Below are 25,802 nucleotides of genomic sequence, written 5' to 3'. Positions count from 1 at the left end.
GTCTCAGCTACAGGCTGACCTCAAGGTGTGGGGCGGGTGGGGAAGTACAACTATGCAGCATGGGAGCAGATACTAGGTGGGGATGACTGGGTGGGTGTGCCCATACTGAGTATCTTTTATGAACAACAATGATGCCACTCTCTTTCAGATTCTTTACTGAAGAATTCTCTGAAGCAATTCATATGTGGCCCAACACAGATACGGTCTTCAGGGACAAGCTAAAACTTTGAAAGAGACAGGCGAACATATCATCTTTTCTGCTCAATGTGTGTTTGTGTGTCTCCAGTGAGTCCGATGGACACTCACCCGAGAAAGTGTACATCGGATTTTAGCTTTGTTTAAACAGTGGCGGCTTGGTTCTCTTTTTTCTGCTAAGGAGAGATGGCATCTCTTGAAGAAAATTGGAACAGATTGGTATTATTCGCTACTTTATATATGCTGTATACTCATAGTTTTGCTGGACTGTACCACTTAAGCCTACAGGTGGGATGCTACATATCTGATCCCCCCAAGGACAACGCTCCTTACACATGGAAAAAAAATAGTTTGTAAAAGCAAAGACCAGACTGAATATCTCATGCTAGCTTTTTGCGTGTCCGGCGAGCATGCAAACATGCCATTTGCATGTTGAGTCCTTAGTTTCGAAATGGTACGGTCTGGGAAAAGAGACACAGAACGGTGGACTGCCAGCTGAGATACTTACACGCGTAGCTCCTTTGCTTCCGGTCGCTCTCGCGTTTTGTTGGGCGACTGTGATAAAGGACTCAAAGTAGGCAGCGCCTGTCCTCCCCAGCGATTAGTCTTGCCCACTTTGTTTCCACCGCCTCTTCGGGAAGGACGCGCCACATCCTGGGTAAGGACGCAGGATTGTTGATTTAGACACAGAAAGTGCTGAAACTCGTCGCTTCAACGCCGAGGGAATGTGAAGCGCGTCTCTGTGGGCTTCTGTTCCTTACCTTCCGTAGTTAAAACTGTCGCTAGTTTCTTCCCAAGCGATTGAGCAAGAAGACGAGGGGAAAATGGCCTCCGCGGGAGGTTTTTTTTTTTTTTTTTTTTTTTAAAGAAAATCCGCCTTTACTGCCCCAGGAGGACGGGAGAAACAAGAAAGTGAGAAAGTACTTGGAGTTAGCAATGGATGGGAACAACCGCACTCTTTGGAAAAGGACAATATGGGTTTGGTCCAGGGAGTTCTTGTAAGATTTGCTTGGCTTTCACCTCTCCGCTTGGACAATAAATGTTTTGAGTGTGTGTGTGGAGTGAATTTTGCTCTTTTATGAATAATTACAGTAGTCCCCTTATAGCTAAGATTTTATCACAGAATAGTCTGCGGAGTGGTGAAAATATTAAGTCTTTTTAAGAGACGAATGAGCAAAAGAAACCGAGGTGGGTGGCTATAAATGGGCATAAATACAAACAGATACATTGAAATCTTGACTTTGAAATTGCCGAGTCTGTTTAGTGCTAGATAGCCCCTGAGCTCAGTGTAGAATATCTGTATCTGGAGAGTGTTGTGCACCATAACAGATCCCTTTTTTTTCTTTTATGCTTCAAAATGAAAGCCTAACTCAACTATTCCTAAATTAATCAGGATATCCCTATTTCTAAAGGATCTATTGATTTTGCCCTTATCACCAAGCCCTTTCCTGATCTGAAAATTCTGGGTTTTTTACCCCACCCCCCATTTCTGTTCTGTTCTGTGTTTCTAATATAACAAAGTTTGGTGGAAAGTGAGGAAGAACAGTGCAGTTCACTTTTGGAATAAAAAGGAACTGAAATAAATATTACATTATTTATAATAGGTTGTAAACAGGCTCTTTAAGATTATATTTCAGATTAACTTCATTAGAGTATGTACTTTCTTGGGCTTGCACTGCAAGATGACTTGTAGTAACTTATATTTTACAGTGTATCTATAGGCTGCCAACCCTTGTGTTCCCTGGCACTAAATATATATTCATAAACCTGTTATTCTGACAGATGGCTATTTTTCTGTAGGCAGGACTCCGAGCTTCTCTGAAACCTACCCACCTTCCCAAATTCATCCCTCCTGATTCCTCCCTGCAAAATATTAACTGGGAGGACATGCTTTGTATTACCATGCTTTGACTGACAGATCTAGTACCCAGTCATCACAGAGAGATCCAGCTTTATTTATATTTGATTTCCTTTCTGTAATAATTATAGTTACTGAGTTCAGCTTAGTTATGTCTCTTGTCACACTCCCAAAGCATTTTTTTTTCAAATTTATTCTTATACAATCGCTACCAAGTTATATTTGCAACAGAAATAACATATAAGCATTATAGGATATAAAGGTCAGTAGTTCCTGGACTTTGACAGGAAGCAGGCCCTCTATTTAGCATAAAAATAACTTCAAGGAGCTGCTTGTAAAATGTGCCAAAATTGACAGCTACTGTCCTTACTACATCCTCTGGTCCATAGAATCACTGAGAATCAGACATGATTGTACAGATAGCATCATCATCATCACTGTCCTTAATATTAACAGAGGATGCTGCATTTGGCAGGGGTGTGATTAAGGCTGGATACCTAATCAGGAGAAACATAAAAATAAATTGAATGCAGCGGTAATGAGTTATTTAGGAAATACATGTGATAAAGCAAGAACTAGCATGATAAAAGAATGAGTGATGAATGTATGCGGATTGAATAGTGGGTTGACCAACGTTATGTAAGAAATGTGCTAAGGTTCGGCCGTACAGAAAAAATGAATAGCAAAACAAATACATGAACTGAATTGGTTGAGAGAAGGTGGAAAACTGAGAAAGTCATAGTAGGATAGAGTTGAGAAATCCTGAAAAAGAGAGAGGTGAGACATTTAAAGAGCAAAAGGCCTTATATGAGTCTATGTAAGGATTTGGGATCAAGGCTGGTTCGCAAAGGATTGAAACAGGTATAATGAATAAAGTTGGTGTAAACTAAATTGAACTATATATCCTTTCCTTTTCTCATATTATGACTTACTTGGCATAATAGTTCTTACCGGTTTTGGCACTTTGCATAAAGTTGCTTAGCTTGAAAGGGAATAACATGAGTATACTACTGTCTTATGACAGACACCAGGACTCTCTTTACTTTTTAGGAAAACACAAACTCTCAATACTTAGATCCCTTCCAACACTTCGTTAAAACTCTCTATAGATCTTTCTTCAGAAGAAACTAAGCTGTTTCAAGCTTTTAGTTTTGCTGTATTTTTTCTATATTGAGCCAGTCCTGTCACATAGCCACCCATAAATCCAAAGAGGCACTCTGTTCTGGTTAGCTGAGAGTAAGAGATGGCTTAGAGAACCAGTCTGATGTGGTGAAGGCATACATGAGTTCTAGTCCCGTCTTAAGCACAAAGCCAGCTGGGTGACCCTGGGCCAGTCACTTTCTCTCAGCCCTAGGAAGCAGGCAATGGCAAACCACTCCTGAAAATCCTTGCCAAGAAAACTGCTGGGACCTGTCCAGGCAGTCTCCGAGAATCGGACACTGGACATGATAGAAAGGATTTTTAAAAAGGAGAGAGAGATAGCTTACCCATAGAAAGATTTTTCCCCTTGAAGAAGGGAGGAGCAGCTGCTGAGCTAGCAGAGTTGGAGTCTTTAAAAAAGGGAAGAACAAACTTTTTGGAAGGAGAGGTGGAGGAATGAAGTCTAGCATCTCACAAAGGATCTAGATGATATTTCATGTTGAATACTTCTTTTTGGATTGTTAATTCAAGGAGAGTTTGAAGTTTCCTGAAGTGAAGCCAGGCACAATCTGGAGAAAGTGCTGAAGCAGAGGCAGGACAAATTAACACTGGGCAGATGGTCTTCACTGAGGTCAAGGTCTATCAGCCAGAGACTAAGTGACTGCTAGTATGATAGAGAGAGAATGCTGGCCAATCTAATTCGCTCCTGTCTTTTCCCCGGCATTTATCAGGGAGAGAACAGAGAAAAGATTTTGGGCTTATCTGGTTGTAAATAACTCTTGATAAAACAGAAAATAGAAACCATTTTGTTGGTTGTATTAACAAAACAGAAAAAATCCCAAATGGTGCCTGGTGTGTTATTGTCAGCTCTCCCAGGTAAACCATATAGGAAACATGACCAGATGAGCTAATTCTACTTTATTGTAAGGCAACATTAGTAGAATCTTGCAAGTCCGAAGTACAAACCTCCTGCCCTCCCTATTTGCCTCCAGAGTAATTAAGATGAGCCCTTCCTAAGTTTCTTTGGCCGTCACTCTGTTGTGGACTTCTTTCTCTTTCTGGTTTTCTTGCTTGGGAATACTGGTACAGATCTCGGTGGATGGATTCTCTACATAGTGAAAATGGTCTTAATGTTTACTTTCTGAATTCCTTTTAAGAAATTATGAATTTCCATGAATGGAGCCAATCTATAAATTGTGATAAACATTACAGTGAAAGTAATTCTCATCCTGTTGCTCTTTTCTAACTAAATATACTTACTACTTTTTGCACTTGCATTCTAATCCAATAGGTGCAGCAAGTAGGTTTATCCCTCCTGACTTCCTCATGTTTCTTGATTTCCTATTTCTCATTTATTATCTGCTGGCTGATTACCACAACATATAATATAAATCTATATGTGTATATTAATTTTAAAATATTTTGAAAAATAGTAATATAATCTTTGCCTGTTATTTGGCTCTATGGTATCTATTATTTTATATTCTTAAAAACTTATTGTTACACAGGGATGTTCTTTGCTCATCAGTGCTTCAGTTGTCTTGGCATTAGAACAGCTCTACTGAAGATTAATTATCCTTTGAGATGCTTCAGATTTTCAGCTTCCTCAGTATGTATTCAGTCTCTTCATAGATTTCATAATTATGCATGTTACTTTGTTACATTTACAGTACTATTGAATCACTTATAGCAGCTACTGTGCACTGCATAACACAAATTTCCTCAAAATACTTTATTTGCTTTCCAGTACTGCCAAGTATAAAAGATGGACACATCTAGAGAGATAATAACTTCAGTTTCTCATCGTATTTGTAGAATGTGCAAAGAGGAAAAAAGACTATGGGAAAACTAGAACTAAAATGGAAAGTTACCTTAAATTTGGTCTTGCTGGTCTTTTAAGCAGGAAGGGAGGGCAGCTTCTTTTAGACAATTAGAATCACCAACCAAAAAAAGGAAAAAGTGAGGGAGGACAAGCACTTACTGAGTTAATTTTGATGTTCCTTTGAGGAACTGTTAGAATGACTATTGGCATCATGGTATTAAAATAAATGGTTCTGATGCTTGTACTTGGTTTATAAAGTTTTTATAATAATGAATCAAGGCCGAATTCCTAATAATATTTAAAAGATTGAGGGAGATACAGAATAACAGAAGTATTTTTTCATATATTCTCTCATTCATCCAGGATTTCTTTGTTCAGCTGGGTTGTATGACCAATGGGTACAAAGACTGACCATAAGCCAACCAAAGAAATTTAGCAGGGGTGTATTTTATAATGTTGCTATACATACATGTATGCATAATGCCCATTGTGCTATTCCATTTTGGAGTAAGAAATAGTAAGCCAAAGATATTAAAGGTATACAGTATTGAAGAAAACCAAAACAAATGTCCAAGAGAAAAGTGAAAAGTCATAAATGCTGTGAAATGTTAAAAAATCATTAAAATGTAGGTAGGTATAGATAGTGTAAAAGGACCCGATGGCACTGCGGGTTAAACTGCTGAGCTAGCCGATCGGAAGGTCAGCGGTTCGAATTCGCGTGACGGGATGAGCTCCCGTTGCTAGTCCCAGCTCCTGCCTAGCAGTTCGAAAACATGCAAATGTGAGTAGATTAATAGGTACCGCTTCGGCGGGCAGGTAACGGCGTTCCGTGTAGTCATGCCAGCCACATGACCACGGAGAGGGTGTCTACGGACAAACGCCGGCTCTTCGGCTTTGAAACGGAGATGAGCACCGCCCCCTAGAGTCGGACACGGCTGGACTTAATGTCAAGGGAAACCTTTACCTTTACCTATAGATAGTGTAAATATAGAATTATTAAAATATGGATGTGGTTTGTTTATGGAGCTTATGCAACTTGTTTAATGTGTGTGAAGACTGCATCTATAAATGCTGTTATTGTTTCATATATACAATACAAAGGGAAAGACAGCCAGAGCGAATGCAAAAAACGGGGGATTAGTTTGTTAAGTGTGGCTTGAAAAGTGTTTCACAGAATTTTGATATGGTATAAAAGGTGACAATAAGCAAAATTTGGGAACTGCAGTATAGGTTTGTGCTGGTCAAATCACTGAAAAATGTATGAATGTGAAAAAGAAAGTTGCTATATGTTTGTTAAATTAGGAAAATAATAGGATAAAGCAAATAGATTTGAATTGTTGAATGCTTTACACAAATACAGAGTAGAAGGAAGGTTGGTGGTTGAATCAAGGAAGTAGCATATGATGGAAGTAAAGCATTAGTGTCAATCCTCCCAGGTAAACCAGACAGGAAACATGACTAGATGAGCTACTTCTACTTTATTGTTAGGCTACATTAACAGAATCTTGTTAAGTCTGAAAGTACAAATCTCCCACCATCCCTTTTTACCGCATGATCAGTTAGGGGGGATCCTTTCTAAGTTTCTTTCTCTGTCTGTTACTCAGTTGCAGGCTTTTATCTAATCATTCCCTAAGCAACATCTCCCCGTGCCCCTGCCCCCTTCCAAGCTCTTTCTCACATCCCATTACAATTAGTGAGAACAAACTGAATCCTTAGTGAATGGTTCAACACTGAGCAGGAAGATACATGTGTTTAATGTCCCATAATATATTTATGGATAATTTTTTAAGGAGTTCTGTGATGATGTTAGAAGTGGGGGGTGGGGATGTAAATGTATATATAATTTTGTATGCAGATGATGGTGATGTAGTGTTAGCCAAATACCTGATTGATCTGTCCATGTTCTTTTGTACTGTCAGTGTTATAGGGACATTCACCACCAATTGATTACCCCCCCCCTCACCTTTTATTCAAATTCCAGGGGCACTTTGATAAATTTTACTCGCATTATCCGTTAAATAGCCAAGACAAATGTATTTCTCTGAAAGTAGCAAAATTCTGCTACATGTAAGCTTCGCCCACAAATGGTTGCCAACAGTTATTGATATTAGGGGATAATTCTGTTTGTTTGTTTTATAGAATGTATTTTTATTGGTCAATGACCGAAATAAAGTTTCTGTCTGTCTGTCTGATTGATTTGCAGCAAATGTTAGATGGTATGATGCAATTAAGTATATGGATCTGAAAATTAATGTATCAAACACCAAGGTAGTGGTGTTTGACAGGGAAAATGAACAGTTGCAAGTTACATATAAAGGGTGAAAAACTAGAGCTAGTAGATGGTGATAGAATATGTATTAAAGATGGGAAAATGGGTAGAGAATGTGGTCTGTTGCAATGAATGAATGTTTATTGAGAGAAGTGAAAATGGCTATGTACTAAAAGCACACTTCGACCCAGTTTGTTATTTGGAAAGGTAGTTATGTCAGGTGAAACATAAAAAGTAATTGAGTGCAGTTGGAATGGAGTCATTAGGAAGTATGTGTGATAAAACAAGAATAGTTAGATCAAGAGAAATGAAGGCTAAATGAGTTTGACTGAATATAAAAGTGTGTGATCAGTATGAAAGAAGCACTCTGTGGTGGTTTGATCATATAAAGAGAATGAATGGGTCAAGAGGAAAAGGAAAAAGGAGAAAATTGTGGTTAGATTAAGTTCATGATAAAAGAGAAAAGAAAGAAATTTAAAGAACAAAGGCAATGTATTAATTAGTGTATTGATGTGCTGGAAGCAAAGATGATTTACAGGTAGTCCTCATTTAGCAACTGCCTTGTTTAGCAACCATTCACAGTTACAACACTTATGAAAAAGTAACTTTACGACCAATCCTCGCATTTATGACCTTCGCAGGTCTGTAAAGCAAAGGAAAGCTGAAGTAAGATTATAAGCACTGTTGTGGTTCACTTAGCGACTGCTTCGCTTAATGACTGAGATGCTGGTTCCAATTGTGCTTGCTAAACGAGGACTAACCTGTATATCATTCTCATTTCCTAACAAATCTCAAAATACTCAAAATAACAGCATTTCAACACTTCAGTTTCATCCCAAATCATTTTACAATTTCTAATTCCATTCACTCTGCTGAAAGCTCTTTGTTCAGCCCTTCACCCATTCTCAAATGATTTTTTTAAAATTTTCCTTCAAAATCACTTCGTGTTCACTCTTTCTCTTTTAAACTTATCTGTTCCTTGTTTTCTTTGACTACTTTCTTTGTAACTATCTTTTTGTCCATAGATACATTTACAGAATCTTTTGTGGCAATCCTGACATGCATTTGTTCTTTCACTTCAGCATCCAGCAAACATCCTTTTCACACTTCTCCTGAGTGTAACTCTACACATACTTCCTCTTACTCCGATCGAAGCAGCTTCCACACTCTTGTCCCTTACATCCATTTTCCATTCATTTGGATCTAGTGCTTTTTCATACAGGATGCACTTCCTTGTCTACCTTCACTCTTGTTTTCTTCTTCAGTGTTGAGTGAAATTAGTTTTATATTGCAGTATAGTTGTAGTCTATGTTATTTCATCAGTGGGGATCGGTTTTAGAGGGAAATACAAAAGGAGAGGTGGTACACATTACCATACTGCATAATAATATGCTCTTTTTTGGCTCTAACAAAACGATACCCTCTTTTTTTGTCTCTTTGATTTTTGCTGATAGGCCATGAGCTTCAAGCACAAAAATGCTAAAAGAATTGAAGGGCTTGATAGCAATATGTGGTAAGTCCTAATGAATGAAAACATTAATTTAATTTAATGAATAATTAAACATCAGAACTTTGCAGCTTAAGAAGAGTGTTTGTAGGGAAACTAATGTTTCATCTGCCTTTGTGCCTTCAGTATCACTTTGCAGAAATCAGTGGTTTATATCATAAGGAGATAAATTTCTAAATAATACTTGCACAGCACGCTGCTACTAAAGGTGCAGCTACAGAAGTCAGCTCAAAAGTTGGCGATTTTCATTTCAGCACTTTTTTTCATCTTTTTTTCTAAGTTCACAGGAGAAATTTTGGCATTTTTCCTGATTTTATCTTCATTGAGGTCTATCCATATACTTGTATTTAAAAACACCAGAAGTCAATGAAAAAAGCATTAATTGAGATTCCTAAAAATTAATTTAGTGTACATTTAGCATGCTCTAGTTTGAAGGGGTATTGTGAATTTGAAACATTGTTAAACTTTATGGGAGATATTCTGGTGCTCTTCTGATCATTTCAGAAGTGTCCCCAAGTTTGAAATTGGTTTTCTGAGGGAGGAAGGCAGTTTTGAGCACAAAGTATTTCCAGAACAGTCAAAACAGCATTGGATACACTTCCCATAAGGTTAGAACAGTTGTTTCAGACTCAAAACGGAATATTGGAATTTGAAAAAAAATGCACATTGTTACTATTTTTGTGTTATAATTTCCACAGAAATGGAGTTAGTCTTTCTTGAGATTTTATAGGATTGCAGTAATTTCTATTTTCCATAGGGTGGAATTTACAAGTGCCTCTGCAGATCCCACTATTGTTAATCTTGGACAAGGACTTCCAGACATATCTCCTCCTAACTATGTAAAAGAAGAATTAGCAAAAGCATCCTTGGTGGATAGGCTGAACCAGTACACCCGGGGTTTTGTGAGTACATCATGTGCCTGACTTTCTCAGAAGACAGTTCTTTAAATGAAATGCATGGCCTCAATGTTTCTCATCTGGTTTGTTTATCCTGCCTAGTTTTGGATTTTATTCTGAATAGAAACACAAGGTCCTGTTCTCTGGCTGGCCTTCATCATCTGAATTAGGGCTGTGTGCAAGTGCAGCTAAATCCCATCTCATCCATCCACACAACGTATTAAATACATTAAACTGGTGTGGATTTCCCAGAGTTCTCGAGAGCGCATTGAGATATTTGAAATAGGAATTTTTGTTCAGGTTCAAACCTTATTCTGTTCAGTGCCCTGTTTGATGATGATGATAAAGCAACATGCTTTGCAAGACTCAGTACATGTGTGAAACTAATACGAGTGTTTACATAGGTAGAGTGATAGTTAATATGGAATTGGTCTTGGTACGTTTTCTTAAGTTAGTTAATCTGTCCCACAGGATTGTAAAGAAAAGTTTAAGTTGTCTGTTGCTACATCATTTTTCACAGGTTACACAAAGATTCCCCTTCAGTAGAATCTTGGTTATGAAGAAGAAATTCCATGTGTATTATACCATATAACTATGTCATATTCAGATTTCTCTCAGATGTCTGGTCAGCCCCTAGTTGTATGTGTCTGGATCTTATTCTTAGACATACTGTTGGGGGCAAAAAAGCCAGAAGTAATTCTGCAATCAGCACTGCAGGTGTATCATTTGGATAGTTTTATTATATTATTTTTTTTACTGTGATGGAAAACATTGTATAATGTGTTTCGTTTAGTTCATTAGGAAATGCTAATTTTAGTAGGCTTTAATTGCGGTATGTACATTCATTCTCTCTCTCTCTCTTTTTATTGTAATGGGAGTTTTAAAAAGCCAATATAATTATTCAAATTTATTTTTGCCTTATGAACCTAAGCCACCTAGGAGTTGGCTCTTTTGAGCTAATTTTACTGCATCCAGCCATTAGAAAGGTGCTATTCCTCTTATCCAACAGGTATGAAGATTTAGAGGTACAGAATGTAGAGAAACGAGACTTAAATGTTAAAACATTAAACATTATCCACGATAAACAGGTACTGTAGGTGAAGGGAATAAGTACAGTCTTCAGTGTACTCATAGTTACTTCCCTTAGAAAGAACAGTGAGACAGGCAATATGGCATTGGCTCCTACAGTTTGCTGAAGGGGTTCAGACTTTTGGGGAAGATAGAAATCATTAGGGAGATGTTCTCAGTCTGTGGTTGTGACAACCCTGGGGGTAGGGTTGCAACGTTTCTTTAAAAGCTAATCAGACATGCACAAGTGAACCAGGGAGCAAGCCCGGAGGGCCCATGTAGCCTACAAGGCTTGGGCCAAGCAGGTAGTCTGAGGACTTCTGTTATATTTAGATTAAAATTTAATCATTAAAAGTATGTAATAAATTGTTTGCCTAACCCCAGTGAAATCATTAATTTTGTTCATGGGGCATGTTGCATACATTCATTTATCATTTTAGGGGTTGGGAGTGGGAGGCACTGTTTTGGAGGGGTTCTCTTCCTTCTTCTATGGCTGGGTTGGTGGGGGAGCCCTAGGCCCCTGCAATGTGTGGTACCCCAGGGTTTGGGACTTTTGCCTCTCCTCTTTAACACCTACATGAAACCACTGGGCGAGATCATCTGACAGCATGCCAGTATGCTGATGATACCCAGGTATACATCTCCACCCCTAGCCAGGCAGGTGATGCTGTTGCGGTGCTGACCGACTGCCTGGAGGCTGTAAGGGTCTGGCTGGGGAGAAACCAGCTTCAACTCAACCCTGGCAAAATGGAGTGGCTTTGGGTTTTTGGCCCCCAGGCCGGTGATATGTCATCTTTGACTCTGGACGGGGTGACACTCCCCTGGACTGAGCTGGTGCACAATTTGGGGGTCCTCCTAGACTCATGGCTCCTGCTCGAGGAGCAAGTGGCAGCTGTGGCTAGGGTGGCTTTGCACAGATTTGTTTCATGAGCCAATTGCGCCCTTTACTGGACTGAGAGGCCCGGCCCGGCTCACAGTCATTCATGCCATGGTCACTTCTGGCTTGGATTACTGCAACGCACTCTTCATGGGGCTGCCCTTGAAGACCATCTGAAAGCTATAACTGGTCCAGAATGTGGTGGCACATGCAGTGTTGGATGCCCCTAAGTTCACCCACGTTACATCCCTGTTCTGCAAGCTGCACTGGCTCCCAGTTTCCTTCTGGGTGCAATTCAAGGTGCTGATTATCACCTTTATTTGCAGCACCACTTCTCCCTGAGGACATCTGCTTGTCCCACCAGATCAGATAGGATAGGCATGCTCCAGGTTCCTTCCCTTAATTGCTGCCATATTACAGGACCTAGGAAGCATGCCTTTTCTGTGACAGTCCCTGCCCCGTGGAGCACCCTTCCCCCTGAGTCCAGTAGGGCCTTACTCTTTTAACCTTCTGAAAACCACTTAAAGGCCTGGCTTTCCCCGCAAGCAATGGGATAGGGTGAGATTGGCATGGGATGAATTGGAAAGTTTCAGAGGCTGTATCAGAAAGCTCAGCTGTGGTGCCGGGTCTTTTTTATTTTTTCCTTTATTGTTTTTATTTCATGGGTGGTATATAGTGTTTTATCCTTGGGCTGTGAGCCACCCAGAGTTTGGTTTAAGATGGGCAGCCATATAAATATATTAAATAAGTAAGTAAGTAAGTAAGTGTTGCAGAATTTGAGATCTCCTGCCTTATGGAATACAGTCTTACTGATTATCCATCTCAGCTTAGTTGCTTTTACCAAACAGTGAAATAGTTCCTTTCCTTGTGACATGAAATACTTCCCATCTTTTATAAAAATATATTCTGACGTTTAGAACTACCAAGGCCCCAGTACAGTGATTAAGACATAATATTCTAAGGCAGAAGTTCCCAAATTTTCTTGATTCACAGCACCCTTAGTGTCTCAGTAATTTCTTCATGGTACCCCTAGGCCAAAAGACCACCGAAAACCCAGCTTCGCAAATGGACATAGCAAAAATATATCCCATGGTGCCCCTGTGAGTTTGTTGTGGTGCCCTGAGGCGGCACACAGTTTGGAAACTGTGGTTCTAGAGATTTATGATCTATCTACTTGTGTTTTGAACTAATGCATGCATCGCTCATACTACATATAACTTGTATTTTTCTGTGTTTCTCATTAACTATTTTTCTTTCTCTTAAAAAAAAATGTACTCAGGGTCATCCACCATTGGTGGAAGTCCTGTCCCAAGTGTATGAAAAAGTTTGTAGAAAAAAGATTGATCCGTACACTGACATTCTGGTGACAGTAGGGGCATATGGATCCCTATTTAGTGCAATACAGGGACTTATTGAAGCAGAAGATGAAGTAAGTCTCTATAATATTTCCTGATATAAAATAACTGGTTGATTATTTTTTTTTATTAAAAAACAGTGTTGAAATTAAATGCAATTTAATTGAGTCTCCTCCCCTCACCCAAGTCCCCCTGTTCGGGGGGAGATGGGCGGTGATAGAAATCTGAAAAATAAACAAACAAATAAATAAATAAATTTCTCAGTTCATTTCAGTCTGAGTAATAAGTTTCCTTGTCAGATGTGCATTAAAGGGTAGAAAAAGGACATTCCTTACCTTTTGATGCATAGAAATCCACTTTCAGTTAAAGATGATTTCCCATTCCCCCCTTGTATTTTTTTAAATGGTTCCATACCTGTAGCTTTAACACCAGGCTGATACACATACTTTTAGCAGTCAACGGATACCCTGGCATTGGGATAATGCTTTTTGCTTTCAAAAACATAACACTAGAGACAGTGAAAAAACGATTCTAATAGGACAACATTCTATCATGGATTTTCTAACAATTTACAATAATTTTCAACCCATAGTAAATTTTATTTCATGATGTTTAAAAATTGGATGCTGACTCCTGAAGTCAGGAGATATGATTTCAGCTTTGTACCAAGTCTTTTGCTTGAAATGATACACGACTTCCAGTAATGGGGTTTTCTCTCAGATCTTGTAAAATTAGGAACCAGGTAGGTTCAAAATTAGCATACATAGGTCACTTCATTTAGGGGAAATCTGACAGTGAAGTCATGGCTTCCATATACACACACACATATACAGACACATTCTCTCTCTTCACTGTTCAGTTCCATTCTCTTTATTATATATCTCCAATTCCCTCCTGTTATCTCCAGCACACACAGTGTAGACATTACCTCTTGATCTGTTATTTACTGCATCCTTTTCTATTTCCTTCCATACTTCTTGTTCATTCTAAAGTTATAATAGCTGTGGTATTTTACAAAAACAGACCCTGAGAAAATCTGGTATCTAAAATACTGCCCCTCTTTGCAGCCCCCCAAAGACTTGGTTTTAATGCAGGAAATGTTTATTAATGTGTAGAATGATCTTTAACTCAGACTAAATACTGCTTCTGACATTAGAAAAAAGGTAGCTCACTGTTTAAGTTCTTATTCATGTACCTTACATTTGTTTTAGGTAATAATAATAGAGCCCTTCTATGACTGTTACGAGCCCATGGTGAGGATGGCAGGAGCCACACCTGTTTTTATACCTTTGAGACATGTGAGTAGTTTGGGTGAACTACAGATTAACAAAAGTGGAAAGAAAGCTTCTGAACTGCTCTTTAGAGCTTTGTGGGAGGAAAAGAAGGGAGGGATGAATGTCCAGGGCTTGCCTAATTCATTCCAACATTTCGAATACTTGGTGTGATATATGGTGTGATATATGAACATAGCAATTACCTAAAACGTAAGAAATTAAGAAATTATTTGCTTCAGGACTACATTAAGCATAAGCAGTGGGACTGTTATATCCTTATCTTAATTCTGTACTCATACCCATTTTAATATTGCTGGTTTCTCTCGCCCATCTATCCATATAGAGATATACTAGGAAGTAATTAATGTATGAATATGCAACAACTGTGTGATAGTAGTAAATTCATTCATATCACTGTGAAAGTTTTGCACTGTCATTGCTGTATGTGCATGGTGACCATATGTCCTTTATTATAAAGGACAGTCTTTTATTTTAGAAAGCAGCCCTTTAGATTTATTTAATTATTTATTTTCTTGGTTTTGCTCTTGAATTTTCCCTTGTAAAGCAAAGTTATAAACATAAACAATTACTTTTTTATCCTTATGAACCTCTTTCAGATTTGCCCTTTATTTTTTCCAAGAAAATATGGTCACTGTATATATATGTGATATCTAATAATTTAGCATTCATCTGATTTTGTTTGTTGGGCCTGGATAACAACAGAATCTATCGGTTTAGGAGATTTGGCACTGGGCAGTCCCAGCAGCTAATAAAATTTTACTTTATTCCAGAAATCTGCAGTTGGAGAAATTGCTTCTAGTGCTGACTGGATCTTGGATCCCACTGACCTTGCAAATAAATTTAATTCCAAGACTAAAGCTATTATACTGAATACCCCTCATAATCCTATAGGAAAGGTGAGATTCCTGTTTTAAAGACTGCCTCCTACACACACACACACATTATTGAATATACTGATCAGTATGCTTGTTCCTTTTTATTTTAGGTCTATAAAAAAGAAGAGCTCCAGATAATTGCTGATCTCTGTATTAAATACGATACACTGTGCATCAGTGATGAGGTGTACGAATGGCTAGTTTACACTGGAAATAAACATACTAAAATAGGTACTAAAATTTTTAAATGGTATGGATGGTACACGATGGGAAACCTAAACACACATTTTAGTTACAGTTTTTAAGAAATAGGTTTTACATAAGGAATGTTACATAGTAATTTTTAAAAAAACTATCAGTAAGTATTAAATGTATTTTTAAAAATATAAAGTATTTTGAATTTAGCTGTTGAACAAAAGAGAAACATATTAAGTCTATATCTCCTTATTTGAGAATATGGTTGTATTTGTATGTAATGCTAAGCTTGTATAATTCAACCAGGATGTGTTGAACAAGGTATAATGGCCTGATTTACACACAATGATAAATCGTAATAAGTGGGTTCACATATTATTCTAAGCCAAAAACAAATCAACTGTTTATAGCTTAGAGTGATGGGTATACCCAACTTATTTAATGAAATATTGCCTGTTAATTACAGCAAATTAAAAAAAAATTAAATGCCCAAATGCCAAAAGGCACACATGTTTGATTTTAGACAATGGTGTTGACACTGAAGAGTATTAAGAATCTGACTTAAAGTAAGTCACATAATTCAGTGAAATTTTACTAAAATGGTAAAGAAGTTCTCAAGCCGAGCTGAGCTCCTGGGGACCACATGCATACATCCGCACCGTTTTCTTTGCAGCCATGCAGAAGTGGCTTGTCACATTGCCTTCTTCAAGGAAGTTTTTTTCCCCCCACTTTCCCAATCTAGCCTACAGCCCTGAAATGGTGATCTCCTATCCAGGTAGTAACCAAATCTGACCCTGCTTAGCTTCCAAGCCCAGACAAGAGCATCCAAACACTATTTGATATGTTCAAATTGTGGTATTTGATATGTTACCCAAAGGTAACTGAATATTTTAACTCCTAATTTTCTTCCTGTTGGCAGAGACATAAAACATATGGATGCAAATTGATTATAACATTCTGCTCTATATATTGATTTATTTTCAGCACTTTAAACTTCATACACCTTAATTAGATATACATTCACCCAGTAGGTGGGATGATGTGGTTTGGAAGGTTTGGATTCATCTGATACCCAGACATCAGAAACAGAGGTGTCTGGAATCTATCTGGTTATTTTTACAGCGTATGTATCAGAGCCTACAGTTTTTGAAGCCTTTTTTCACCCTACTCTGGATAAGATTCTTTTTCCTTTCCTCTTTTCTCCGGGCACTGGAGGTGTAGACAGACCTTGGATACACTTAGCTGTTGTGTGTCTGAGCCATTCAGGCTTCATTGCTTTCACCCAGTTTGGATGCTTCCACACAAAGGGTTCTTTGTGCTACCAGTCAAAAGACTTTGTGCAGCTATTCCATCTTTTCTCTTTGGCTGATTTTTAATGAAAAAAATATAGAAGCAGTAGTGGGAAAACATGAGAGTTACCAAAAGAAAATCAGATTGCCTGTACTGTTGCAAAATGAAACAGTATATTCACTGAAATGTCTATGAATGAAGAAAGGCATTTGCATCATAAAAAGCTGCATCTGTGAATGCTGAATTGATATGGGACAACATGAAGAATGTTCCTAGACTCTTTTAATAAAATAATAGAGTTGGAAGGAGAAGTTAATCAATGAAGTTCAACCCCTTGCTCAATGCAGGAGCATCCCTGACAGATGGCTATATAACTCAGTTTAAATGCATCCAGCAGTGGGGGAGCTTGCCACCTTTCTCCATAATTGGTTCTTTCTGTTTTGTATAATCCATAATAGGTTTAGTATTTATTATGCATTACAAACCATTAATGAAGTTTTATATCGGAATGGGAATTGAAAATGGCTTCTTGACAAATTTAATTGGATACATTCATTGATATTACTACCATTTATTATTATCATTATTATATTTATGTGCCATCCAACTCCCAGCAACTTTGGGACATTTACAGATTGTTAAAAACATGAAAACAACACAAAACAAAAACAAGAACAAAGATGACAGAGATAACAAACCAGATGGGAACAAACAAGAAGAAGAAAAGGGGGCTTCAATCACACTTGCTAAAGGACTGGGTGAAGAGGTCAAATCAGCAAATATCTGTTTTGTTATAATTACATTCTTATTTTATTTGTGAATTGTGTGTGTGTGTATTAGATAATATGTTCCTGATAGACATAAGGCATTTTTACTGCACAGCAGAGAATGTTTACAAAATTCAGTATAAATTATTTGAGATGAAGTTGTTGTTAACATACATGTAGCCGTCGACTTATGACCACAGTTGGGACTCGAACTTCTGTAGCTAAGCAAGGCAGTTGTTAAGTGAGGCACACCTTATTTTATGACATTTTCTGCTGTGGTCATTAAGTGAATCACCATGGTTGTTAAGCAAATCTGGCTTCCCCCCATTGACTTTGCTTGTCAGAAGCTGGCTGGGAAGGTTTCAAATTGTGATCATGTGACCCTGGAATGCTGCAGCCATCGTAAGTGTGTGCCAATTGCTAAATGCCTGAATTTTGATCATGTGACCGCAGGGATGCTGCGATGGTCATAAGTGTGAGGACCAGTCGCAAGTCATTTTTAGTGCTGTCGTAACTCTGAACAGTCACTAAATGAATGGTTGTAAGTCGAGGACTGCTTGTACACTTCTTTTTCCTTGGTCACTTTTAAGCAAATCCCATTAAACAGTTTCAGATCATAAAACCTAGGTGTAAATGTCAGTTTTGTTTATAAACTGAGCAAGCCATTTTTCCCTATTTTTTAAAAAGTCCTCTTACTTATTTTGTACATGAAGTTTATACAAAGAAGAGAACATAAATCCTCTCCCTGGAGACAGAGTTGTTATATTACGCTTCTTATATTCCATCAATTGAAGTACACATCCATCATGAAAATACAAAATGAATACTGCATCAATTTACAGCATTGGGTTATAGTTCTCCAATACCTTCTTAATAGAGACTGTGAGTGATAGTTCATAAAATCAGTATACTCTTTGTGCTGTCATCAAGATAGTTTCCTCTAGTGTATAATACTAAATCACTTTTCTTATCTGGCTTGTGCAAAATGGAAGTTGTGCTGACAGATTTAAAGAGTGCATACTGTAAATGAGGATTCTCCTGGTAGCTCTATAGGGATAGTGCTGATGTGAATCTGTATGTTGCCTTACTGATACTACTTTGTAACCTGACTGGATATGAAAATGCATTCAGTCTGTTACTTCATATAACGAATCAGTGATGCAATGATAACCTTGATTTTTAAATCTACTGCTAATATGGAATGGCTAGCTTTTGGGTCAACTTCCCCAACACCTTCCAGATGTACTGGGATTCCCAAAATTCCTGGCCAACTCTTATCTGGAGAATGCCAATTTAAGACTTTTTTTTTAATCCGTTCAATCATGTCCGATTCTCGGAGACTGCCTGGACAAGTCCCTGCAGTTTTCTTGACAAGGTTTTTTGGAAGTGGTTTGCCATTGCCTTCTTCCTAGGGCTGAGAGAGCGGGACTAGCCCAAGGTCACCCAGCTGGTTTTGTGCCCATGGCAGGACTAGAACTCATGAAGACTGATTTAACTCAATGCCAATTTGTATTATAGAAAAGTTTTATTATGCCTATCCTTGTGAACTTTAGAAAAACAATTTTATCTTCTCAGATACTTATCTTCAGTTCATTATGTACAGCTCTGAATGTATTTGATTGATCCGTAAATGTAATTATTTCTACCTCTCTTTGTACTGTCATTTTAATGGATGTTTGAATGTGTTTGTAAAATTTTTATTGTTAGTAAAGTGAAGTGTGTTATCTCTGCAGAATGTACTTACTAACACTGCCCTGAATGGTGACCATGCACTAGAAGGGCAAAATATACATTTTTAATAAATAAAATATTAACTTGTTTTAATGTGAACAGCTACTTTGCCTGGAATGTGGGAGAGAACAATAACCATAGGAAGTGCTGGAAAAACATACAGTGTAACTGGCTGGAAGGTAATGGATTCAGTTAGAGATTGCTTGCATGAAAAATCATGTGTTGAAATAGTGTTGAATTATAATATCGTCACTGGTGAATGTGGAGCAATATTTGCAAATTATTAAAATATTAAAGGCTGGAAAGAACTGAAGTTGGGAAGCTTTCAGTATCCACATTAAGTAGTAAACAGTATATTTCATAGGGCAATTTGAATTTAAAGATGAATATTACTGAGTGAAGAACTAAATCTAAATCTAGACCATGCTTCTGCAAGGCATTTTGGTCTTCTCTTCTTCATAGTCGTACTGAAAAGATACTAATGAAAATTGAGACATAACCACTACAATAAAATATGTCATGAAGGGTTGCATTCAGAAATGGAAATTGAGGAAATCCCATACATATATAGATAGGCCTCAAATGGGCATGGTTGTGGGGGAAATTAATATGTCAGCATTTACAGCTGTTTGTGGAAGCTATAGAGACATAAGTGATGCATGTATGTGTATTTTCAGATCATTATTATATATGTCACTTGTATATAAAACACAGATGTTTAATTCTGGAAAGCATAGTTTTCCTTTTTCTTGGAGGGTTTTTTTTAGTTTAAAGTATACTTTTAAATAAAGGGTTAATTGCAGAGTCCCTGATTCTCTTGTCTTCCACTGCTGAATAATAACTGTTTCTAAAAGACTTAGGGAGAAAATTTCTCATCAGCTAAAAGAGAGTTCTTTTTCTCTAAGTGTATCAGTTGCCTATCAGTGACTGATGAGGTTTGTGTGGGCAAATAAATGTTTTTGTAGGTTATATCTTCGGTGAATTTATCTGCACAATAGTATAGCGTATACATCATGACATAGATAAAATGAGCGAATGCCTGAATGCTTCTTAGCATTCATTGTTTGTAAATGTACTGTAAGTAAACAGTCAAGTAGTAATGCACATTTTATCTTTCATTTCAGCTTGGTTGGTCCATTGGTCCGCCACATCTGATAAAGCATTTGCAGGTTGTTCAACAAAATACCATCTATACATGCCCAACTCCATTACAAGTAAGTACAAATGCATACAAAGGAAATTGTGTTTTTATAAAAATCTTACACCATCTGGGAGGTTAGAACTATAGAAAGGCTGTAAAATTGATTAGAAAGAAGTGTACTGATGCAGACTGTAGGTGAGTTCTTCAGTGAATAGGCCCAATGTGAATCAGCATTGGAATATTAATGATATAGCCACTTCTTTGTTAATTGAGAAAATAGACACAAGAAATGAAACCTGGAGTGGAACAGACAGATTACCATTTTACAATACATTGCTTACATGAAACGTATCCAGTAGTTTCAGATGATTTATGGACAATTTTAATTTGTCCGAGCATCATCTATATACAACCTTTAAGTTGAATTGTAATGTCCTGTATACTTATGGTTCAATTTAAGCTTTATAAACATTTGGGAGCCTTCTTCCTTTTGTAAGTAAGAAGAGAGGAATGTGAATAGATATCTAGACTTTATTCAGATAATGAAAAATTATGAAAAGGTATTGTAGATTCCATTATAACGTTATATTATCTTAAAACCATAATCGTGGTTAAATCATTTGGAATAATATTGACAAATGTTAAAGTCAGATATGAATTCCATTAATTAAAATGATGAGACTGAAGGTTGAAAGAAAACAAAAGAACCTAAAATGTAGCCTAAAATGTAGAAGGGTATCCATTGGGCTTATGTGTTTCCTGTTAATTGAATATATGTTTTGCTGGGCACTCTTAGGGAAAAAAAATTACAATTTTGAGCTTTAAAGGTAGCGTTTTTTTTAATATTAAAACTGGATCTTGTAGGTATCTTCCTGTTTCTACTGATTATTTCAACTTTTTTTTAATGGGTTTGGCTTTTCAGGAGGCTGTAGCACAAAGCTTTCTGCTTGACTACAAACGCATGGATGATCCAGATTGCTATTTCTTCTCCCTGCCTAGAGAACTGGAAAGTAAACGGAACCGAATGGCTCAGATGTTTCGGGAGGTTGGACTGAAGCCTGTTATTCCAGAGGGAGGATATTTTATGATTGTTGATGTATCCACACTAGGTTAGTGACATTCTTAATTTATGGCAAGGAGGAGGTTATCTTCATCAGAACTCAAGCTGCATCAGAAATGTAGTAGGAGAAAGGAGTCTGTAGTGAAGGCTACCTGAATTCTGCACTCAGAGGTTTGGAACAGTAAATGAGAAAATATCCAGGTTGATGACCTCAGGATTTAAGAAAATTATTCATTGCATTTTACAGGGAATGTGATTCTCTTTTTTCGCCAGTAGACCTTTGATTATCATAATGTCTAATTCTACAGTTTGAACAGCAGTTGCCAACTGATAATTCATGAGGTCCTGATGTGGGTGCTCCCTTCTGCCAAAAATAAAAAGGCCAAAATCTTGAATATGGCCACATTTTACAAGATTTTGGCATTTTTGTCCAATGTAAGGTTTCTGGCAAGAACATGAATCTTGTACAATTTGAAGATTTTAGCCATTAAAGGAAAAACAAGTGTCCTGCAGACGTGCACCATGATGCCCATGAGTGTCAGGTTACTAATCTCTGACTTGTATGGTGGTCCTCAAAACCTTTCAGTGACCATGTACTGGTCTGCAGAAAGGAAAAGTTTGGGGTCTGCTTCAGAGTAGATACAGGGAAAGGAAAGCAATAAAGCAGTTCTCATGTTATTTTCCCAGCTTAGATTGATTTGGTTTATCTGCAAAAATCTCAGTGTGGAATTGTCCTGCTTGACGTTTCTGTGCTGTTATTTATTTATTTTTTAAGATATAGATCTGTCTGACATGGAAAAAGAAAAACCTTATGATTATAAAATTGTGAAGTGGCTGATAAAATCTAAGGTAGGTTCTGCTTTCTTTTTTCTTCCTATTTCAGTTATCCATCTGTAATATTTTAAATAAAATTGAAATGGGTAATCCTGATATAGAGGTGTCATGGAAAGTTATATGTCCATAAATGTGCAGAGCTTTTTATCTCCCAACTGTGGGCCTTGGCATTTAACATAGAAAAGAACTTCTTTACTAGAAGCAATAAATGAAACGATATGCAACATCAAAAAGCTTCATTTAAATAGATTCCAAATACTAAATTCATTTTAATACATTGCAAGCTCATAATTCTGTTTTGTTTTTTTCAGAAACTATCAGCTATTCCTCTGAGTTCATTTTGTGGGCCAGAAACCAAAGATCAATTTGAAAAATATATACGCTTTTGCTTCATCAAAGTATGTTCTATGGTCTATTGGTCTTACAGAATTTCCTTTTTTTCTCTTCTAATTTAAACATGTAAAGATTGTTTTCATCTGCTACTATCCATTTCTGCATCTTATTTATATAACATTTACATTATGTTTTTTCTAAGTCCAAAAATGCTACTTAGAAGCAAAATACTGTTTTGATTCTAAAGTATTCATTTCAATAAGAAAGACTTTTCAGGAGTAGAGTGTTGAATGATATTCTCTTTCTGGTAAATTTCTGTTTTTCATGATTCCATTTTGAGAATGTACATATTGCTGCTGATTCCTAGACTAGCAGCCAGGTCATTGATAACCATTTACTTATTGAGAGTAAATGAACAAATGAAACAAAAAAATAAAGTTACAAACAAAAGCCAGTTTGGTGTAGTGGTTAAGGTGCTGACCTAGAAATCAGAAAGTTTCTGGTTTCTAGGCTGTGAGTTTCTGGTTTCCTAGACTGTGAGTTCTAGGCCTCCCTTAGGCAAGAAAATAAGCTGGTGACTTTGGGCCAGTCACTGTCTCTAAGCCCAATCCACTTTACAGGGTTGTTGGTACGAACATAGGAGGCAGGAGAATTAGGTATGTTTGTCACCTTGAGTTGACCAAAATAGATATATAAAAAGGTGGGATGATGATGATGATGATGATGATGATGATATGGGAGAAGCAGAGGAATGTCCCTGGGATTACACCTGCTTCCTGCGGTTGGTGATCTTGGTATCCTAGCTCATTTCAAACAATTACTGTTCCAGCTGCATCCTGAACTGTATCAGCAGCTAGTAATGCCTAGCTGACTTTGGCTGATCTAGAAAGTTAAGCATCAACTCTCCCTGGTTAGTATTGGGATGGGAGACCACATGGCAAGTAGAGTTGTAGATCCTGTACAGTTGAAAAAAGTCAACTCCTCAGAAGACAATAGCACACCACTTTCATAGCTAGGAATCAAGTTGGACTCAGGGTAACCTGGCTTTACATCCTGAATTACATTGTTCTCTCAGAGCAGGAGTTGGTAAAACATTGAGAACAGGTTTTGTGGGGTAGGAGTGTCATATGAATTCGTTCTCAAACATGCAACTAGCCTTTAATAAAATCCTGCAAAAGTTATTATGGGGAAGATGAGAAATTTCTCTATTGAGTTATGCAGTGACTTCACTGGATACTCAAAGAGAATAATAATTACTGCTCTGAGAAGAAGAAGGGTTGGTGTTGAGATGACCATGCTCAAACAGATGCTACTTTCGCTTGGTCTCCTGTTAGTTCTCTTTCTTTATATGCTTTTCAGTCCTAAACTGAGTTCCTGGTTTGTTAGAAAAAAGATATTCACTATACTGTAACCAAATCACTTTTTTCTCTCTCTGCTCTTTGATATATTCTACCATGACTGAATCTTGATTTTAATCTTCATGGCATTCTTTCTTGACAGAAAGACAGCACATTAGATGCGGCAGAGGTGATTCTGAAGAACTGGAAGAAACAATGACCTAGAAGTGAACAGCTTCTGTCATGGGGGGGCAAAGGGGGAGACAGATCAACAAATTATTTAAGATTGCAATGTGCTGCCATCTGCTGGGTGTTTAGAATTAATAATTTAAACTAAAGGTGCTGCCATTGCTATCTTCCAATTATAGCATTTTTTAAAACAAATTCAGTAGAATTCTACCCCCCCTAATTATTTTTAACAGTCTTTGATAAAAAGTATAAATATTATTGAAAAGCGGTGTTTCTCAAACTTGGCAACTTTAAGACATGTGGATTTCAACTCCCAGAATTCCTGGCTGGGGAATTCTGGGAACTGAAGTCCACAGGTCTTAAAGTTGCCAAGTTTGAGAAACACTGTTCTAAAGGAATTCAAACTACTGTGTTCCATTATACTGGCTACCAAAAGATACTGTGCTTTTATTGCATGGCATATGATTTCTTTTTGTCTGATAGCAATAATTCTACATTTAAAAATTGTCAGCATAAACTGGTATTTGATATCCTTATCCATATAGTGAAGCATGGCAATAGAAAGATGTACACATTTTCTGTACCTGATTGTACAAACGCTGAGGATCTTTGCTGTGAATTCAGGATTCCCAGCATGTAGAAGAAGGAGATGGCAGGATGGTAGAATATCCATATCCCCAGGTGCCATGCTAATCTTGCTATACAGTACTCTTTTTCAGCATCTTGTGTTGTCATAAACAATTTTAATCTCATGGTTTTTAAACAAAAAGTAGGGCTCATTTTCATGTATTATTTGTTGTACATTTAATCATACATAAAATAGGAATACATTACCTTGGCACTAGCATTTGTAAAAAATTCTGTTCAGTGCTTTCCCTAAACAAACAAACCTGCAACTTCTATATAATTTAAAAAGTAGTAAAATACAGACCTTTCATTTTTAGCTTCTTGCCCAACAATATGATAGAATTCTTCAAGTACAACCTTCTAAAAATTAGGAAATACTTATTAAATTCTCCAAATTGTAAATGCCAAGCTGGCTAGAAATTCTGAGATGTATAATGGAAACCTATCTGGAGGACACCAGGGTGGAAAACAATGTTACGTATGTATTTCATCTTAACAAAGCATCATTTTTGTACTGAAAATTATACATAAATGAAACATTTATATAGATATAGTTCTAACATATAAAGCTAATAATGTAATAGAAAGAATGTAGGACAACTATGATGGATTACTCTAGAAAAAAGGAACCAGATTGCTTTAGAATCTGGGTTCTTCATCTCCCCATTTTGTGTAAATTAGATAAGCCATTTGATTTTTTTTTTCAGTTGACAAAATGAGATGTCTCATCTGTCTTAACTGGCTGTTTCAAATGATTACCATTTTATGTTATAATTCTATTCCTTAAGAACATGTTAAGAATTGTCAGCTAATTTTATGGAATGAAAAATTGATTTAACAAATCATTAAAAGTGTATAGTCATAAATCTTACCTGATTATTTGTCTTCGTTGATTTCATAACTATGAAAAAATATATTAAACATAATATAGAAATATAAGAGATTAGAGTGGATTTCTTCATTTTCTTGTTTAACTAAAGAAGAAAAATAAAGTAAGATGGGCAAGGAAAAGTTTTGTAAAATTGATGTTAAAATAGGTTTGTAGTGGTGCTGTGGTGGTTGTTGCTATTATATTTTTATCCCGCCTTTTTTTTATATAGGCAAACACACCTAGTAGTCCTGCCTCCAATTTTCCCCACAA

General features: G+C 37.1%; 1 protein-coding gene across 3 annotated transcripts; it reads left to right on the top strand.

Annotated features, from left to right (window-relative positions):
* The first annotated feature begins 720 nt into the window (after positions 1–720).
* KYAT3 (kynurenine aminotransferase 3) lies at positions 721–25,600 on the top strand. 3 transcript variants are annotated; one of them, XM_063298225.1, is made up of 13 exons: positions 721–853; positions 8,739–8,797; positions 9,549–9,693; positions 12,912–13,061; positions 14,199–14,285; positions 15,053–15,178; positions 15,268–15,388; positions 19,243–19,319; positions 20,265–20,354; positions 21,204–21,390; positions 22,117–22,190; positions 22,487–22,573; positions 24,009–25,600. In XM_063298225.1, the coding sequence occupies exons 2-13, from the start codon at positions 8,742–8,744 to the stop codon at positions 24,063–24,065; spliced, it is 1,257 nt and encodes a 418-aa protein (XP_063154295.1). In that variant the 5' UTR covers positions 721–853; positions 8,739–8,741; the 3' UTR covers positions 24,066–25,600. The 3 variants fall into 3 exon arrangements, with proteins under 3 accessions (XP_063154295.1, XP_063154294.1, XP_063154296.1); XM_063298224.1 differs by lacking the exon at positions 721–853 and adding an exon at positions 4,704–4,802; XM_063298226.1 differs by lacking the exons at positions 721–853; positions 8,739–8,797; positions 9,549–9,693 and adding an exon at positions 10,219–10,326.
* Positions 25,601–25,802: the final 202 nt, after the last annotated feature.

The sequence above is a fragment of the Candoia aspera genome, chromosome 3 (genome assembly GCF_035149785.1).
Source record: "Candoia aspera isolate rCanAsp1 chromosome 3, rCanAsp1.hap2, whole genome shotgun sequence".
In the NCBI taxonomy this organism is placed as follows: Eukaryota; Metazoa; Chordata; class Lepidosauria; order Squamata; family Boidae; genus Candoia; species Candoia aspera.
Note: the sequence above shows the minus strand (reverse complement) of the source record. Positions and strands in the feature narration are given on the sequence as shown.